Source organism: Galeopterus variegatus, unplaced genomic scaffold (assembly GCF_000696425.1).
Source record: "Galeopterus variegatus unplaced genomic scaffold, G_variegatus-3.0.2 Scaffold448, whole genome shotgun sequence".
In the NCBI taxonomy this organism is placed as follows: Eukaryota; Metazoa; Chordata; class Mammalia; order Dermoptera; family Cynocephalidae; genus Galeopterus; species Galeopterus variegatus.
This window is the reverse complement of record NW_007726559.1, coordinates 390,051-406,839: the sequence shown is the minus strand read 5'-3', so window position 1 is coordinate 406,839 and position 16,789 is coordinate 390,051. Positions and strand designations below refer to the sequence as shown.

The window sequence follows — 16,789 nt, the reverse complement described above, 5'->3', positions numbered from 1 at the left end:
GGAGCGCCGCCGCACTCCCAAGCGGCGCACTGTAGCAGTGCGCCACCGGGCCGGCCCCTGGGCCTGAGTCTTTTCATCAAAGTGCACCCTGTGCAATTTTATATTCCTGAAGTTTCCTCTGAGTGGTCCTACACTGATTGGGGTGCAGATCAGCTGTCCTTGCTGTGCCCCAGTGTTCTCCCGGTGGGCTGGTCTCCCCCACCACCCGTGCTCCAAACACTTCCCATGTGATGGGCTGTGCTTCAGTCCCTTGTGATGATTCACCAGCCTCTGAGTGTCTCCTTTTTTTTCTCAGTTGTTCTGGCTCCTCACTCCTGTGTGGGTCCACAGGAACCCTACTAGTGGTATTCCTGGTCTGGGGGCCACCAAGGCCGTCTTCTCCCCTGCTGCCTCCAAGCAACTTCATCCGAAGGGCACAGCTGCGACTTTTTGCCAGCTCCTGCTCCATGCACTCAGCAGCTCCAGCCTGGAAACGGCCAGGGTTCAAAACAGTCAAAGGGGTTTTTTCTTTCTCTCATTGTGGCTTCTCCCACCTTTGTACATTCTGCACATCTCTCCTACTCTTCCCCTGAGCTCTAGCAGCCCCAGCTTGGCTGTTGTTGCTTTTTTATAGTTGTAAATTGGTTGATTTGTGGGAGAGAGTGACACTGGAGACCGTCTATTCTGCCATTTTGACCACAAATCCTGTTTTTTCTACTTCTGTGACGAATGCCATTGGTATTTTGATAGAGATTGCACCAGATCTGCAGATTGCTTTTGGTAGTATGGTCATTTTCACAATATTAATTCTTCCAACCTATGAACATGGAATGTCTTTCCTTATCTTTGTGTCCTCTTCAGTTTCTTCCATCAGCGTTTATAGTAGAGATCTTTTACCTCTGGTTAAATTAATTCCTAGGTATTTTATTTTTTTGGTAGCTTATTGTAAATGGGATTATTTTCTTGATTTCTTTTTAAACTTGCTTGTTATTGTTGTATAGAAATGCTGATTTTTGTATATTGATTTTGTAACCCTGAAGCTTTACTGAATTTGTTTATCTGTTAGAAGAGTTTTATGGTGGAGCTTTCAGGTGTTTCTGTATATATCATTTGCCAACAGGGACAATTTAACTTCCTCTTTTCCAATTTGGATACACTTTATTTCTTTCTCTTGCCTAATTGTTCTGGCTGGGGGACTTCCGTATTGTGTTGAATAAGAGTGGTGAGAGTGGGCATCCTTTTCTTGTTCCAGTTCTTAGAGGAAGAGTTTTCAGCTTTTCCTCATTTAGTATGATATCAGCTGTTTGTCATATATGGACATAATTGTATTGAGGTATGTTCCATCTATGCCTAATTTGTTGAAGGTTTTTATCATGAAGAGATGTTGGATTTTATCAAATACTTTTTCTGCATCAATTGAGATGATTATATGGTTTTTGTCCTTCATTCTGTTCATGTGATAAATCACGTTTATTGATTAATGTATGTTGAATCAACCTTGCGTCCCTGGGATAAATCCCACTTGATCATGGTGAATGATCTTTTTAATATGCTGCTGGATTTGATTTGTTTGTATGTAGTTTGAGGATTTTTGTCTCAATTTTCATCAGTGATATTGGCCTATGGTTTTTGTTGTTGTTGTTGTGTCCTTGTCAGGTTCTGGTATCAGAGTAATACCAACCTCATAGAATGAGTTTGAAAGAGTTCCTTCCTCTTCAGTTCTTTGAAAGAGTTTGAGAATTGGTATTAATCCTTTCTTAAATGTGGTAGAGTTTGGCAGTTAAGCTATCTTTTCCTGGGCTCTTCTTTAATGGGAGACTTTTTATTACTGATACAATCTTGTTACTCATAATTGATCCATTCAAGTTTTTTTTTTTTTTTTTTTTATCTTTTTTGTGACTGGTAAGGGGATCGCAACCCTTAGCTTGGTGTCGCCCGCACCATGCTCAGCCAGTGAGTGCACTGGCCATCCTTATACAGGATCCGAACCCATGGCGGGAGCATCGCTGCGCTCCCAAGCGCCACACTCTCCCGAGTGCGCCACGGGGCCGGCCCAATCCATTCAAGTTTTTAATTTCTTCTTGGTTCAGTCTTGGTAGATTGTATGTGTCCAGGAATTTGTCCATTTCCTCTAGGTTTTCCAGTTTGTTGGCATGTAGTTGCTCATAATAATCTGTAATGATCCTTTGTATTTCCATAGTAACAGTTGTGATGTTTCCTTTTTCATTTATGATTTTATTTGAGTCTTTTCTCTTTTTTTCTCGGTTAGTCTATCTAATGGCTTGTCAGTCTTTTTAAAATATCAACATTTAGTTTTGTCTCTCTTTTGTATTGTTTTTTGGTCTCATTTTCATTTATTTCTACTCTGATCTTTATTACTTATTTCCTTTTTTTTTTCATTATACATACATGTGGGGTACAACGTTGATTTTCAATATTTGTGTAGAATGTGTGGTGGTTAGATCAGTATAGTTAGCTTATTCATCATTACAACATGCAATCATTCTTTGTGTCCATTGACCAATTATTCATTACCCTCCCTTCCTCTCCCTCTCTCCTCCCCTCCCCTTTTCCAGTTCTAGTTTTCTTAAAGTTCAACATAATACTGTGATTGTTTCTTTCTTTCTTTCTTTCTCTCTGTCTCTCTTTATTGTTCATTTGTTTACTTATGGATTCAGCTCCCAGTTATGAGTGAGGACATGCGGTATTTCTCTTTCTGTACCTGGGTTGTTTCACTTAGGATAATTTTCTCCAGGCTCATACATGTTGTTGCACATGGTATTACTTATTTCCTTCTGCTAATTTTGGGTTTGGATTGTTCTTGCTTTTCTAGTTTTTTAAGATGCATTATTAAGTTATGTATTTGAAATCTTTCTATTTTTTTGATGTAGGCATTTATTGCTGTAAACTTCCCTCTTAGTATTGCTTTGGCTGTATCCCATAGGTTTTGGTATGCTGTGTTTCTGTTTTTATTTGTTTCAATAAATTTTTAAATTTTCTTTTTAATTTGTTCTTTGACTCATTGGTTATTCAAGAGCATGTTGTTTAATCTCCATTCTTTGTACTTTTGTTTAAAAAAAAAAACAAAGGGCCGGCCCAGTGGTGCACTGGAGAGTGCGCCGCTTGGGAGTGTGGCGGTGCTCCCGCCGAGGGTTCGGATCCCATGTGGAGACCGGTTCCCGCTCACTGGCTGAGCGCGGTGCGGGCGCAACACCAAGGGTTGCAATCCCGTTACCGGTCAGTAAAAAAAAAAAAAGACAAAAAGGAAAAAAAAACAAAAACCCCCAAAACTCTGCAAGATGATAAAGATCAAACACTGATGAACAAGAAAAAAGCAAACTGACACACATTCCTACTTCTGAGCTCATCAAACATATTACAAGGTAAAAATATTGCCTTCTAATAAAAACACAGATTAATCAGATCCAATAAGTTGGACAAAGTATTTAAAAATTATCAGTAAGACTATGTAAAGTATGAATTTATATCCTCTATCATTAATGTCAAACCTTTACCCTATGTGTATATTATATTTTGAGAAATTAGTTTAATAATAGTATGAAGATATGAAATAGCTATGAGGATATCATGAATAGCAAGATATTTTAAAATAGTTTATTTCATCTCTAGTTCATGCTTTTGAAATTTCTCTTTTTTATAATATACACATAATTTAGATTTACTTGTATTATAATTTATTATTATAAATAGATATACATATATATGTATATGGGGTGGTGGATACTCAGTTTTGTGGTTTATTTTTAACTTGATGAAAATAGTTTGAAGACTTCTTATAAGAGTAATGTTTTATCTTTTAGAATTAGTACAGGCAAAATTAGGAAGGAAATAAGTGTTTCTAAAGTTAGATTTTTTTTTAAGGAAGTAAACCCACATTAAATTTTAGGACAAGAAAATTATTGAGCCATGCTGCATGTTTTCATTTATGGAGAATGGGGAAAGAAAGTAAAGGTGGAAATCACCAAATGGGAATATTATTTTGCCATTAAACAAGTGAATGGTGTGAAATGGAAAATATCGAGTTAAGGGAGTTGAGGGTATATGGGATGAAAGCTTAAATCTGAAATTAGAGCCGATAACACTGAAGTGAGAGGAAAGATTGGAAGGGAAGGGTATGAAGGAAGAAAATCTAGGCAAGGCTGATGTTATGGTGACCATCAAGTACTATAGCTTAATTTTGCTACAGATAGCTGTGGGTTTGAAAGTCACTGTATAAAGGAGAGGAGAGGAAGATATCACATCAAAGGAAATAACCAAAGTGTAGAATAGAATGTTGTTTGAAATAAAGGAGAAAAAAGATGACTTTGGGAGAGATTATAGAAAGAAGAGTAGCAAGGTTAGCATGGTTAGATGTTAGAAATTAGAAATAAATCAAAATCTAGAAATGTACACATAAGAAATAAATGTAATTTAAAAATTGGAGTTTCATTTTTTCTTTTTATTAGAGTGAGAAGAATTTGGAATAACTTAAGCTGTGATTTTATCAATTTTTTTACCTCCTTAATTATATAATAGAATAAATAACTTATATTTCTTATGAAAATTTACCTGCTACTTAGTGTATGTTCTTTAAGTGCACAGTTGTAAAATCAGTTGTATATATTCTATTATCAGCAGATTGCATATAATACCATAGTGTACATTTAATTAGGAGTTTATTAACTACTGGCTTAAAGAAATGTAAAACTACTTTAAGATTATATTTGGCTCAAGGAATTTGGGTTTGAGACTAATGTTTACATAGCCAAGATGATATTGTTGGTTGATTCAGATGTTAGAAGTAAACAAAGACACCAATCCTGTTTTTACTTTTCCTTTTTGTGTCCTGTTTTCTTATCTAACATCTCTAATATGTTTCCAGATTTCTAAATAATATTTTTTGTTTTTAATGTTCAATTTACTTATTTTTTTTAGTAGTTCTTTCTTCCGCTAAATACAAAAATGAATTTTTTTCCTTATCTGACAAGTAGTCTCTTAGAAGTAGAGCTCGTCTATACTTAAAGAGTCACCTAAAATCACTAAACAGAAATGTACCTTAGTATAAAATTAATAGCCTAAAAGTTGGTCATATAATGTAGGCAGTTCCAGACTTCTGTTTGTAAAATACATGAAGTCTTACGTTTATGAAGAGATGCTGAAACCTGGACCTCCTTTCCTAGAGAAGACTGATCAAGTTCACTGAATCCTGCCAGGTTTCTCCTGTCACAATTTCTCAGTGCCACTAGTATATAAAGAGGAAAGGGCAGGTCTGAGTGCAGTGGTGTTTACAACTAATTGATCACAACCAGTTACAGATTTCTTTGTTCCTTCTCTCCCTGCTTCACTTAACTTGCCTTAAAAAAAAAAAAAAAAAATCACTAAACAGAAATGTACCTTAGTATAAAATTAATAGCCTAAAAGTTGGTCATATAATGTAGGCAGTTCCAGACTTCTGTTTGTAAAATACATGAAGTCTTACGTTTATGAAGAGATGCTGAAACCTGGACCTCCTTTCCTAGAGAAGACTGATCAAGTTCACTGAATCCTGCCAGGTTTCTCCTGTCACAATTTCTCAGTGCCACTAGTATATAAAGAGGAAAGAGCAGGTCTGAGTGCAGTGGTGTTTACAACTAATTGATCACAACCAGTTACAGATTTCTTTGTTCCTTCTCTCCCTGCTTCACTTAACTTGCCTTAAAAAAAAAAAAAAAAAGAAGAAGAAGAAAGGAGTAGAGCTTTTCATAATACTGTTTCAACTACATTTTGGGAAATGTGTATATTTTCACTTAGGGCATTTAACCACATATTATAATATTTGTTTCAAAATGGGAAATGCATTCCATGTTTCAGAGGACCCATCTACAAGCTTTTGAAACACAACCTATAAGTTACTTACTTTTTTTGTACTTCTTATTCTGGTATAATCTTCTCAAAGAGGAAATTAAGAAGAGTGGGCTAAATTTCTTTTCAGGTGTTAGAGGGAAGCATAATTCTGATCAAATAGCTTCAATACAGTTATAGTAAAGCAGGAAGAGATTTTTAGGATTTGTTTAAGTCCTTCTGGGGACTTTATTACACTAGTATTAGTGGGATAGTTTCTAGTTTGAAATCAGCTTCTCATCTAAAGACAAAGTAACCAGGCAATATATAAATTTTTATTTATTTCCCACTGTTGCCACTTCCTTTTTTTTTTTTTAACCTCTGGGCCAGGAAGGAAGAAGAAATCAAAATGGAAGAATGTTATCAGCTAGGGAGGAGTGTGCTGTGAATCTTGTGTTTACACAAAGGAATGAAACTAACATTTATTGATCTTTTTCCACATGCCAGACACTCTTAAAAGTTTTGACCTGTGGAAGCAGGTGCTTTCCTTAAATAATAATAATAAATGAAATAACACTTGTATAGTGTGGTAAATTTGGACTGTATAAAATTTACATCCTGAAAAGTAAGTGTTCTTTTTAGTCACTGTAAAAGCACCTACAATTGGCTCTTGAGAAATAGGGACAGTTATAAAAACTCAAAAAAAAATTTTTTTAAGCCAGTGAAAACAAATCTAGCCAAAATAAAATTGAGTTCTTGTACTCTGAGTTCTGTTTGTTACCACTTTATGATATTGGGTAGTAGTATAGAATTTTAGAGAGGTAGTGTCTTAGATACCCTAGATTAGCAATACTGTGTAATAGAGAAATAATTCAAGTCATATATGTAACTTTTAATTTTCTAGTAGCCACATTAAAAAGGAAAAAAGAAACAGGTGAAATTAATTTTAAATGTATATTTTAAACCAGTATATCCAAAATATTATGTCAACATGTAATTGGTGTAAGAATTATTAGAGATAGTTTGCATTCTTTTTTTCATATTAAACCTTCAAAATTCAGTATGTATTTTACATTTACAACATATCCCAATTCAGATGCTAAATTTTCAAGAGAAATATTTGATCTATATTTAGATTTTTAAAAATTGCAGTTAAAAAAGTAGATTCACACTATTCCAAACATTATTAAAAGTTTTCCAATAGGGCCGGCCCGGTGGCGCACTGCTACAGTGCGCCGCTTGAGAGCGTGGCGGCGCTCCCACCGAGGGTTCGGATCCCACATACAGACCGGCCACTCACTGGCTGAGCGAGGTGCGGGTGCGATGCCGAGGGTTGTGATCCCGTTGCCGGTCCCGGTCCGGTACAGGCGCACCACTGAGGGTTGCGGTCCGTTGCCGGTCATGAAAAAAAAAAAAAAAAAAGGTTTTCCAATAAATGGAATACCAAAAAATTATTTTTCTTTAAGGGCTGGCCAGTTAGCTCATTTGGTTAGAGAGTGGTGCTGGTAACACTAAGATCAAAGGTTCGGATCTCCTCACTAGCCAGCAGCCAAAACCAAAAAAAAAAAAATTATTTTTCTCTAATATTTGTAATATTTGTATTGACAAAACTGACTTTATAGAACAATTGATTTGACTTAGAAGCAAAAGCATATCAGTTTCAAAACATCTGTCTTAAGTAAAGTAAATCCACTAATTCTTGTGAAAACTTAATATTATCAACATGAAATTCAAAAGGGTGTTATATAAACTGAAAATTGACTCTAAGTTTATTCGTATAACAAAGTGTTCTTCACAATTTTCTCATAGATTTTGCAGCAAATTTACATAATGCTGTTTATTACAATTAAAAATCTGCATATTGGGCCGGCCCGGTGGCGCACTGCTACAGTGTGCCGCTTGGGAGCGTGGCGGTGCTCCCGCCGAGGGTTCGGATCCCACATACAGACCGGTTCCCGCTCACTGGCTGAGCGAGGGGCAGGCGCAGCACTGAGGGTTGCGATCCCGTTGCCGGTCCCGGTCCAGTACGGGCGCGACACTGAGGGTTGCAATCCGTTGCCGGACACGAAAAAAGACAAAAAAAAAAAAAAAAATCTGCATATTTATTCATGTTGAAAAATATATGAAATCATTATTGATTTGTATTATGAAAAGTTTCAGTTTTAACGTTTTTGTACCTGTCTAGCTAGGTCACAAATAAGCTTTTTCTCTCCTTGGATCTTCAGATTTAGCTAATTCCTATGAATTGTGGTATCTGTGAAAAAACATAAATCACACTGAGATTTTTAAAAATCTCTTCCTGGTTTACTCTTTGTTGAATGTTGGTAAGTGTTTCTTATGTTTCAATAAAACTTGAATTAGAGTTAATGGTGCAGTAAATTTTTGTAGAACTCTTCCACGATTCAAGCATCTGCAAAGAACATGTGGTCATTAAATTAATTTGTCTTCTATTTTTTTTCCAACAGTTTCATAAACTGGTAATGATGATTCATAGCATTTGGATATATATACTGAAAAATTTTAATAACTGTCTTCATGATACAGTCTGCCTCAAAACATAAATACTTGCAATATGTATCACACAGTGGAACAAAGTAATAAGGGAAATAATTCCAATAAGTCTAGATCTTTGACCGAACATTGTCTTGATAGAAACTAACTTTCATGTTTAGCTGAAAGTGACAGATCTAAAAGATTCAAAAATATCTACAACATAAGATCAATTTTTTTTAAGGTTGCAAATTGATGAAGACATTTCTTTGTAAATTTGGAAGTCATTTTAGACAAAACATACCCAAAGTATTAATTGGGCAGTTTCTCTTATCTTGTAAAACTCATCTAAAGCTAAAAATAAAAGTACTTGCAATTTTTCAAATGTTGACTTGATCTTTAATATTGTTAGAAAGGTCTTTTATTCATTGACTATTGCTTGGTGGCTCAATTGAAGATTTTTCGCTTTTTGTAAAAAATCCTTTTAAATCTTTTCCTCATAATTTTAAAACACAATTTCCTTAACTGAAATAATAATTTAATTTTTCATCTCTTCATTTAAAAAGTTTTCTTTCCTGAGCAAGAATCCAAGCCATTTTATAACTGATTGAAGTTACAAGCTCAAATCCCTTAAAAATCATTTAAAAAAATTTTTTTGTTATACGTTTAATTCTGATTTCATTGGTTGTGACTAATTTCATCAATTATTTTTTAACTGAGAGGCAACTTATTATTAAGTTAAAATGCATTTGCTGAAAATGTCTCTTACTATTGTCTCCTTTAATCTTAAAACTTTTAAAATACAAACAGCTTTTTAATTTTGCTCCACTGCAGCAAATTGCAATTGCCATTTTTTGTAAAATTTGTGACATTATCTTCTTAGTCTTTTTTCTTTATTTCCTCTTGATTTTGTCTCAGTAGTATGCTTTCATTTGAAAGTTAAAATTTTTCCATTAATTTTTAAGCTAGTAAACTTACATAATTATGTTGTGATTTTTAAAAGTATTTTAACTTAAATGCCAATTACGATTTACATAGGTATCACTGTAACTCATGCTGTCTGCATAAAATATTCAAATAAATGTATTACAATGCTATAATTGTTGCACAGAAAAATCGTTTAAACTGAATCATTCTGTTGACACAAACTAGATTGGTGATTTGCTTCTGTGTAATGCTAGAAATCACACTTGCACCCGACATGTGCCCTGCCATACATCTTACACAATGTAATAAAAAGCAAAATATAGTTCTATCAAACTATAAAGTATTTAGTGGAAAAAGATGTTATACTGTTTCAGTTATTTAAAATTTACATTAATTAAAATTTTTAAAAACTAAAATATACTTTCTCAGTTGCACTAGCCACATTAATGCAACTCTAGAGCAACTTATTCACTTCAGTGATGCAAGTTTAGAGAAATGAGGCAACTAGACCCAGTTGAGCCAGATTAGTTAAGAACAGAGCAGTGCCATAAATAAGTTTATATTTCAATATATGAAAATGTTACTTTAGCAATGTAATGTAATTTTATATCTTAGGCTGAGTCCATGTCACACAAAAAAGAATGAAAAATAAATCATTTATTTAACTGAATTTGAAAACAATTTGTTTCTCTAAACAAAGCAATGACTTTTTTGTGGCAGTTAGCGACTCACTTTTCAATGAGGTATTATCGCATCCTCGAAATACATAAAGTGATCTGGATTTGCCCTTAGACTTCACTTGCAAGATGAACACGAGCATTTGGAGTTGCTTTTGTTTTGAACACTGAGTACTATTTTATCCAAACGACATGCATAAATTTATGCAAACAAAATGAAAATGCAAGTAGGAATTAAAAGTAAAATAACAATGCAATTTCATTCTTCAGTGACTGCTTAAGGTTCATGGAGATACTAACTGCCTTAAACTCAAATATACAAAGTAGATGTTACCCTCTTAACATTTATGCTGAGAGGGAGCAAAGAATTAAACCTTTTCACTGATTTAATCCCTTTATGTATTTGTCATAAAACCAGTGAAGAATTTGTTCTCCTGCCAGTGGTACTTTTATCATAGAAAGCAATCCAGGATGTAAAAGGTTGCTTTTGCTATTTGTGGAAATGTTAGGAATTGACCCTGGGAACTTAGAGAATACGTCAGAGAAATCTTGATTGACAGCCTGGGGGACAGTTAATGGGGTGTGTGTTACATATATAACATTCTAAAAGTTTTTGAAAGCATTCACTTAAAATTTTCACTCTGAATAAAAGACACAAGCTATGCTTTCATGTATAATCTTTTTATAATTATTACTTTTTCCCACCCCTTTCTAATTTTTTGCATAGATTGGCTTCAGATATATGAGATGTTTTTTGGATTTTGCTAGAGATGACCTAATTTTTACTAATTGCCCAGTTTACTAACTCACAGTTCAAAGTTTTGCTTGCTCAGAATGGCAGTTTTGGGTTTTTTTTTTTCTTATTCTTTGGTAGTTATAACAAATAGTTTTATACAAAGCTACATATTCAGAAGAATATCTTAGTGCCAGCTTGTAAGTTGTTTTTGTTAAAATTGGCCTTTATCCCAGGAAAAAATTAAATGCTAATGCACAAGTCGAAGTTTATTATTTGTGATTCCTTATATTAACTTGCCTATTGACTTGCTGAAATGCACAGAGTATTAATTTTTTAAAAAGCCTTAAACATTTTACTTCAAAGCCCTTATCAGTTTTCTGAAAGATGTAGCCACTGTTTTATGCTTTTGTTTTCTAGTGCTTCAGAATGAACAAGTCATTCTACCAAACTCATCTGAATTCAATTTATTTTAATTAAATTATGATTAAGATGTATAGCTTTAAATTAGTTTTTCTATTCAAATATCCCTACAGGTTAATTACCTTTTCCCTGCTTTTCACTTAAATCTCTCCTCTCCCAAATTCCCTATTAATTTGGATTGGAAGTGTCACCTTAAAGCTTTAGGCTTAATGCCACATGAAAAGAATTGGTGCTTTTTATTTCATTTTCCATATATTATGCATCTCTAGAAAGAATGTAACACATGTAGCAGCTTATTTCATTTTCAAAGGAGGAATTGAAGAGCTTTTGAATAAAAATGTGAAAAGAAGCTAGTGTTCACTGCCTACGTGGCTTTTTAAAAAGACTCTTAAAAAACATTCCATTGTGGATTCCAAGTCTTCTTTAAACTTACCACCAACAGTAACTGCCTGCAGAGCCATGTGATCATCTTGGCAGCAGCCAGGGCTTTTAGTGATTTCATTACTGTGGTTTCCTCAAGCTCTTTACACACATTGATTAATATTTTCCTTGCAGTTATCGCTGTGATGATTTTGTGGTTAATGACACCAAGCTGGGACTGGTACAGAAAGTCAGAGAACACTTGCAGAACTTGGAAAAGTAAGTAATAGGCCTTGGGAAAGAGAAGAGGATAGAATGGGATTTCAGGGGTCTTTTAGAATTTCTGAGTGGGATTTTTGTCTGTGAGTTTCATAATTTTATCATGTTTTTAATGTGATTGAAATGATTAAATAAACCTTGGGTTTGAATATCTGAAACTTTGCTCATAGTTAATGGTCATAGTTCTGTATTTATTTCATTTAATATTTGTCTTAAAGCATATTCAAGGCCCCAATAGCCTCTTATTTAGTTTTTACCCACCAATTTATAAGTTAATTAATTTGCAAGGAATATGTTGGAGGTGCAAGGAAAGGGCAGAAAATGATATTAAGTCATCATAGATTACCTTTGGTATTAGAAAATCCCTGTCAACTGTATTATGAGGTCTGCTTAGAAGTACTAAGATTTATGCATTATTTTAAAGGGAAATTATGTGTAATTATATTGTCCACTTTGCATCTGTATGGTAGCAAGCATCCTAGTTTCTTTTCCTTTTTTGTTAGAAGCAGTATATATCACTTGAAATTACAAGGAGCTGTGAATGCTTTATCTTCATGAAAAAATTTAAGTATTTATCTGAATAGACTTTTCTTGCTATAGCCAAATAGCTTATTCAGATAAAACTCATTCGACCTGAAATTGAAGGGATAAACAGAAACCCAATTAGCAATGCCTTTGAAGCCACAGTGGATAGAAGCATGGCCCTGGAATGACTGCTGACTCAAGTGAAATCTGTGTAAATCACCCCAAATCATCAGGTTCCATCTAATCTATTTTGGCAGCTGATGTATAGATGGTATTGTGAAAACAAGCCAAAAGCAAGGGTCCCTTAGCAAACTTAAAGCCAATAGAATACTTCATAATTGTACACACAGAGGAAATAACCTAACTTCTTCAAGTGCAACACTGTATAGTACTTGTTAACCAGAGTCTTTATTCATGTCTCATTGACTGAATAGATTATAAATCTGATAAGGGAAGAATAATGATTTTTTTTTTTTTGGCAGCTGGCCGATAAGGGGATCTGAACCCTTGACCTTGGTGTTATAACACTGTGCTCTAACCAACTGAGCTAACCAGCAAGCCCTGAATAATGATTTTTTTTTTTTTGGCAGCTGGCCGATAAGGGGATCTGAACCCTTGACCTTGGTGTTATAACACTGTGCTCTAACCAACTGAGCTAACCAGCAAGCCCTGAATAATGATTTTTTAAAAATCTTAAATAATTAAAATACCTTGAGTCTAAGTACTTTTTGGCTTGTCATCTTTTGGATCTTTTCTTTTGCAAAGTGCTTTTTCCCTTTTAATTTGAACTGAGTAGCATGAGCCCTTTCTAGGATTAAAGACACAGATACAGATACACAGATCCAGAATATTTAATTTGTCTGAAATTGCTCACAATGAACTGTAAAGTAGGAGATTCCTGCAGTAATTTATGTAATATCACTCTTTGGCATGGTGACGTTATTGTAACGATCTTACTTAACTTGATTCTTTGTTATAGAAATGGGTAGCTACCAGACTACTTTTTTCTGCCATTCATAGTTTTCTCTAATAAGACTACAATCTCAATCTGAAATAAATTAATCAGAATGAAGTCAAAGAGAAAAGAGGGCATTTGAGAACCTGCTTATGTTTATACAGTTTTGAAATCTTTTCTATCCCGTTGATCACTTTATCAGGTGAAAGATGTGAGACTGCATTGCTACACTTCTGCCTGGCTCCACTGAAAAATCTACCTTGCAGTCCATTTACTATGTTGAAAAACATTACTTAAGTTCATTTTTATGTTTTGCAAACATGGGGTTTAATATATAGTGGAATGTGAAAAGTAGGCTCACATTTGTGTTTTATTTAACTTTGGACTGTTCTGCATATCTTCTAGAGCAGCATTGGCCAATAGAACTTTCTGCAGTGATGAAAGTTTTCTATAATCTACACTGTCTAATATGGTAGCCACTAGCCATATGTGGCTATCAAGCACTTGAAGAGTGGCTAATGTAACTGAGAAACAATTTTAAATTTTAATTTATTTAAATTTAATAGTCACGTGTAATGAGTGACTATCATATTAGTGTGGATCTAGAGGATTCTGCCATTTTGTGAATCACTGAGGGTAGAATGTAATAACTTCTCTTTTAAAAAGCTAAATGCTTTATTTATACAGGTTAAAACTGGAAATTAAGTATTAGGCATTGTCACTAAGTAGTATATATACTGTGCTTGTGATTTAACTTCTTCACTCACAGAATTTGTGAAGGAATAATTTAACACCCTAATACAAGGGTACTTCAAAAAGTTCGTGGAAAGATTCATACTATCTTTTCATTTATTTTCCATGAACTTTTGGAAGTATTCCCGTACATGGGAATGGTCTCTTCATCTTGTAGTCACCAGTACTCTGAGAGAGACACATACAGTTCTGAAGAATATTTTGAGGTTTGAAGAAACTGACCGTCACTAGATCTGATGTTCCAAAGACATTATAGTTCATGTGGAAATTTTGGAAAGAAAAATAATTATGTATTTACTTTGGATTGGCTTAATACTTTTAGAAGGTGGGGAAAAAATGGTGGACTTAAAAGTCTCTGTTGTTTAACCATAATTTTTACTTCCTTTAGATTAGTTCTCCTAATTTTAAAGTGACCTTTTAAAGTTGAGAGTAACTTTCTGATAAATTTTAAGCAATATCTCTTGATGAAAGTCAAGAAAAGATTTGAACAAGGCAAGTTTAGTTCAGAATTTCTGTGCTAATTAGGATGTGTTTTAGAATATGCCTTGTAGCACAGCTGAATCAAATGACTTTGTATGTGCCTATATTCCTATAATTTATTTATGATTCCTCAAACTCAGATTATATCATAATCTATTAAGACAAATGAGCAAAACATGATACCTTTATCAAAATTAAGAAATAGCATATCATTTGAGACTTACTTTTAAATTTCAGAATAATTGTGTCAGACCAGGTTTTTCCTTTTATTGTAAGGAATGGATCTTCTTGTTTTTGAAACTGGACAGATAGAGTGGTGGTGGGGAGGGAGTATCTCACAGACTCATCTCCCTGGCCAGCTTTTCTGGGACCTAATTCCAGCCCCATCCCTGCTGGAGGAGCAGTGCAGATTTCCTATGCAGTGGAACTCCTCAGTTCACTTCAGATACTTGTGGGTCACAGTGGGCCTGACCCCAGATGCTAAGGGCAGTTTGAATTTATTCTTTAACCTGCTGTGTAGCATGTATATATTAATGTCTTTTTGATTATCTGTGTTTCAGTAGCTCAGCTTTCACTGCTGACAGGCATAGGAAAAGAAAACTTTTGGAAAATTCATCACTAAATAGCAAGTTATTAAAAGTAAATGTAAGTAACTAAAACTTATTCAACTATAAGTGTTACTTGAGTTCTAATCACTGTTTTTTTTTACAAATCTAACAATGTTCCCTGTTATAAACTTATATAAACATGTGCCTTGGACTTGGAGTATTTTACAAAACGTTGGCCACTCGTACTATCGATTCTTGATGTGACCCCAGTGAATCCAGCTGTCAGTGCCTTCATTCCATCAGCATTACTGCTGTGCTTTTCTGCAAAGACAAAAGCAGTTTGCTCTTAATCCCCACTCATGCACCTTATTATTCCATTTCTATGGGATCCCAAAAATCCTTGCTTCCTTCTGTTAGAGATCCCTAGTGCAAAACCTATGGGTCTAATGTTTTGGTAAAGTTTTATTTCTTAGGACTTCATTAATGTAATTTCACCATAAAAAGAATATGCTTCCTCATTCTGGAAACCATCTTTATTTGGTGTATTAGCTATTAGTAGATTAATAGAATTTAAATATCACTACATGTTTTTAAATGAACCAGTATTTTTGCCCTGCATCTACCCTTCTTCTGTTATGCTAGCTATGTCTGGACACACAATTAAAGTATTATGATTTTATGGAAGAAATAGATAAAGTGCTTTCCTGGCCATGTGAATTAAGGGCAGAGATGCTTTGGATTGGATTGGTACATTCACCTCCTACATCATGGTGCATTTGTAGTGCTAATCAGAAAGCCAAGCCTTAGACTTTAAGTCTATTTAGTTCAGGTAGTTTTTTAAGATTCATATCCTATTGCTAGGAAAACATGTATTGGTCATTTATGCATAGATTAGAGTTAAAAGTTTGGGGACAAAAATACTTGAAGCCTATATATATATACATTTTTTTTTCAATTTCTATTAGTTTTGATAGAATCTTATAAAGGCGTAAGGCTTAAGTCAAACTTTATTTCTTTTAAGGATTTTCCTGCTCTTTTTTTTTTTGCACTGGGTACCATGGTACTTATTAATGCTGATTTGCTCATAATGTTCCAGTAAGATAGTCCTATGTAGAACAATGCCAGGATCAGAAACAGCTTTCTAAAAATATCCACTTAGAGACTAGAAAGAGTTTGCTTGAGATATTCATTGGACAGAAAAGGACCAATTCCAAATTGGCTTGGTGCTAGAGTTTCAAATAGAGGCCTTTGCTTAGCTTTGCTGTTCAAAACAGTTGACTTTCCCTTGGTGTCACTGATGGCCTCTTCTTGCCCCATTTTACAGGGAAGCACCACTGCCATTTGTGCCACAGGCCTTCGGAATTTGGGGAACACGTGTTTCATGAATGCCATCCTTCAGTCACTCAGGTAACGTTACAGTCAGAGCTCAAGTATCTGACATTAAAGGTTAGGAGCAAAGACTCTGGCTACAGATTTTGTTTCTGCCACTTACTCTAGTCATATGGCTTGGGGCAAGTTACCTCAGTTCCCTGTGCATTAGTTTCCCCATCAGTAAAATTGGGGATAATAGTCCCTACCTCATAGGGTATTTGGGAAGATTAAATAATTAGTCTTTAGTACTTAGAGCAGTGCTTGACAGTAAACAGCTGTTCGCTGTTATTACTTAGTTCTTGAATAAGCTAGAGCAGGAGCCAGCAAACTTTTTCGGTGAAAGACAAAATCTCTAGTCTTTTAGGCTATTTACAGTCTCTCTCACATATTCACACCCCCTCTTTTTTTTTTTAATAGCCCTTTAAAAATAAAAAATGTAAAAGCTTTTAAAAAGTAAATGTCACTTAAA

The 16,789-nt window shown here is 34.5% G+C and overlaps 1 protein-coding gene across 3 annotated transcripts in view; it reads left to right on the top strand.

Moving 5' to 3' along the window:
* The window catches only part of USP3 (ubiquitin specific peptidase 3), an 83,179-nt gene that overhangs the window by 38,430 nt on the left and 27,960 nt on the right, over window positions 1–16,789 (top strand). For all 3 annotated transcript variants that reach the window (XM_008568864.1, XM_008568862.1, XM_008568863.1), the window contains exons 4-6: window positions 11,605–11,688; window positions 14,962–15,046; window positions 16,274–16,356. In XM_008568864.1, the coding sequence (XP_008567086.1) occupies window positions 11,605–11,688; window positions 14,962–15,046; window positions 16,274–16,356 (252 nt within the window). The remainder of the gene's footprint in view (window positions 1–11,604; window positions 11,689–14,961; window positions 15,047–16,273; window positions 16,357–16,789) is intronic.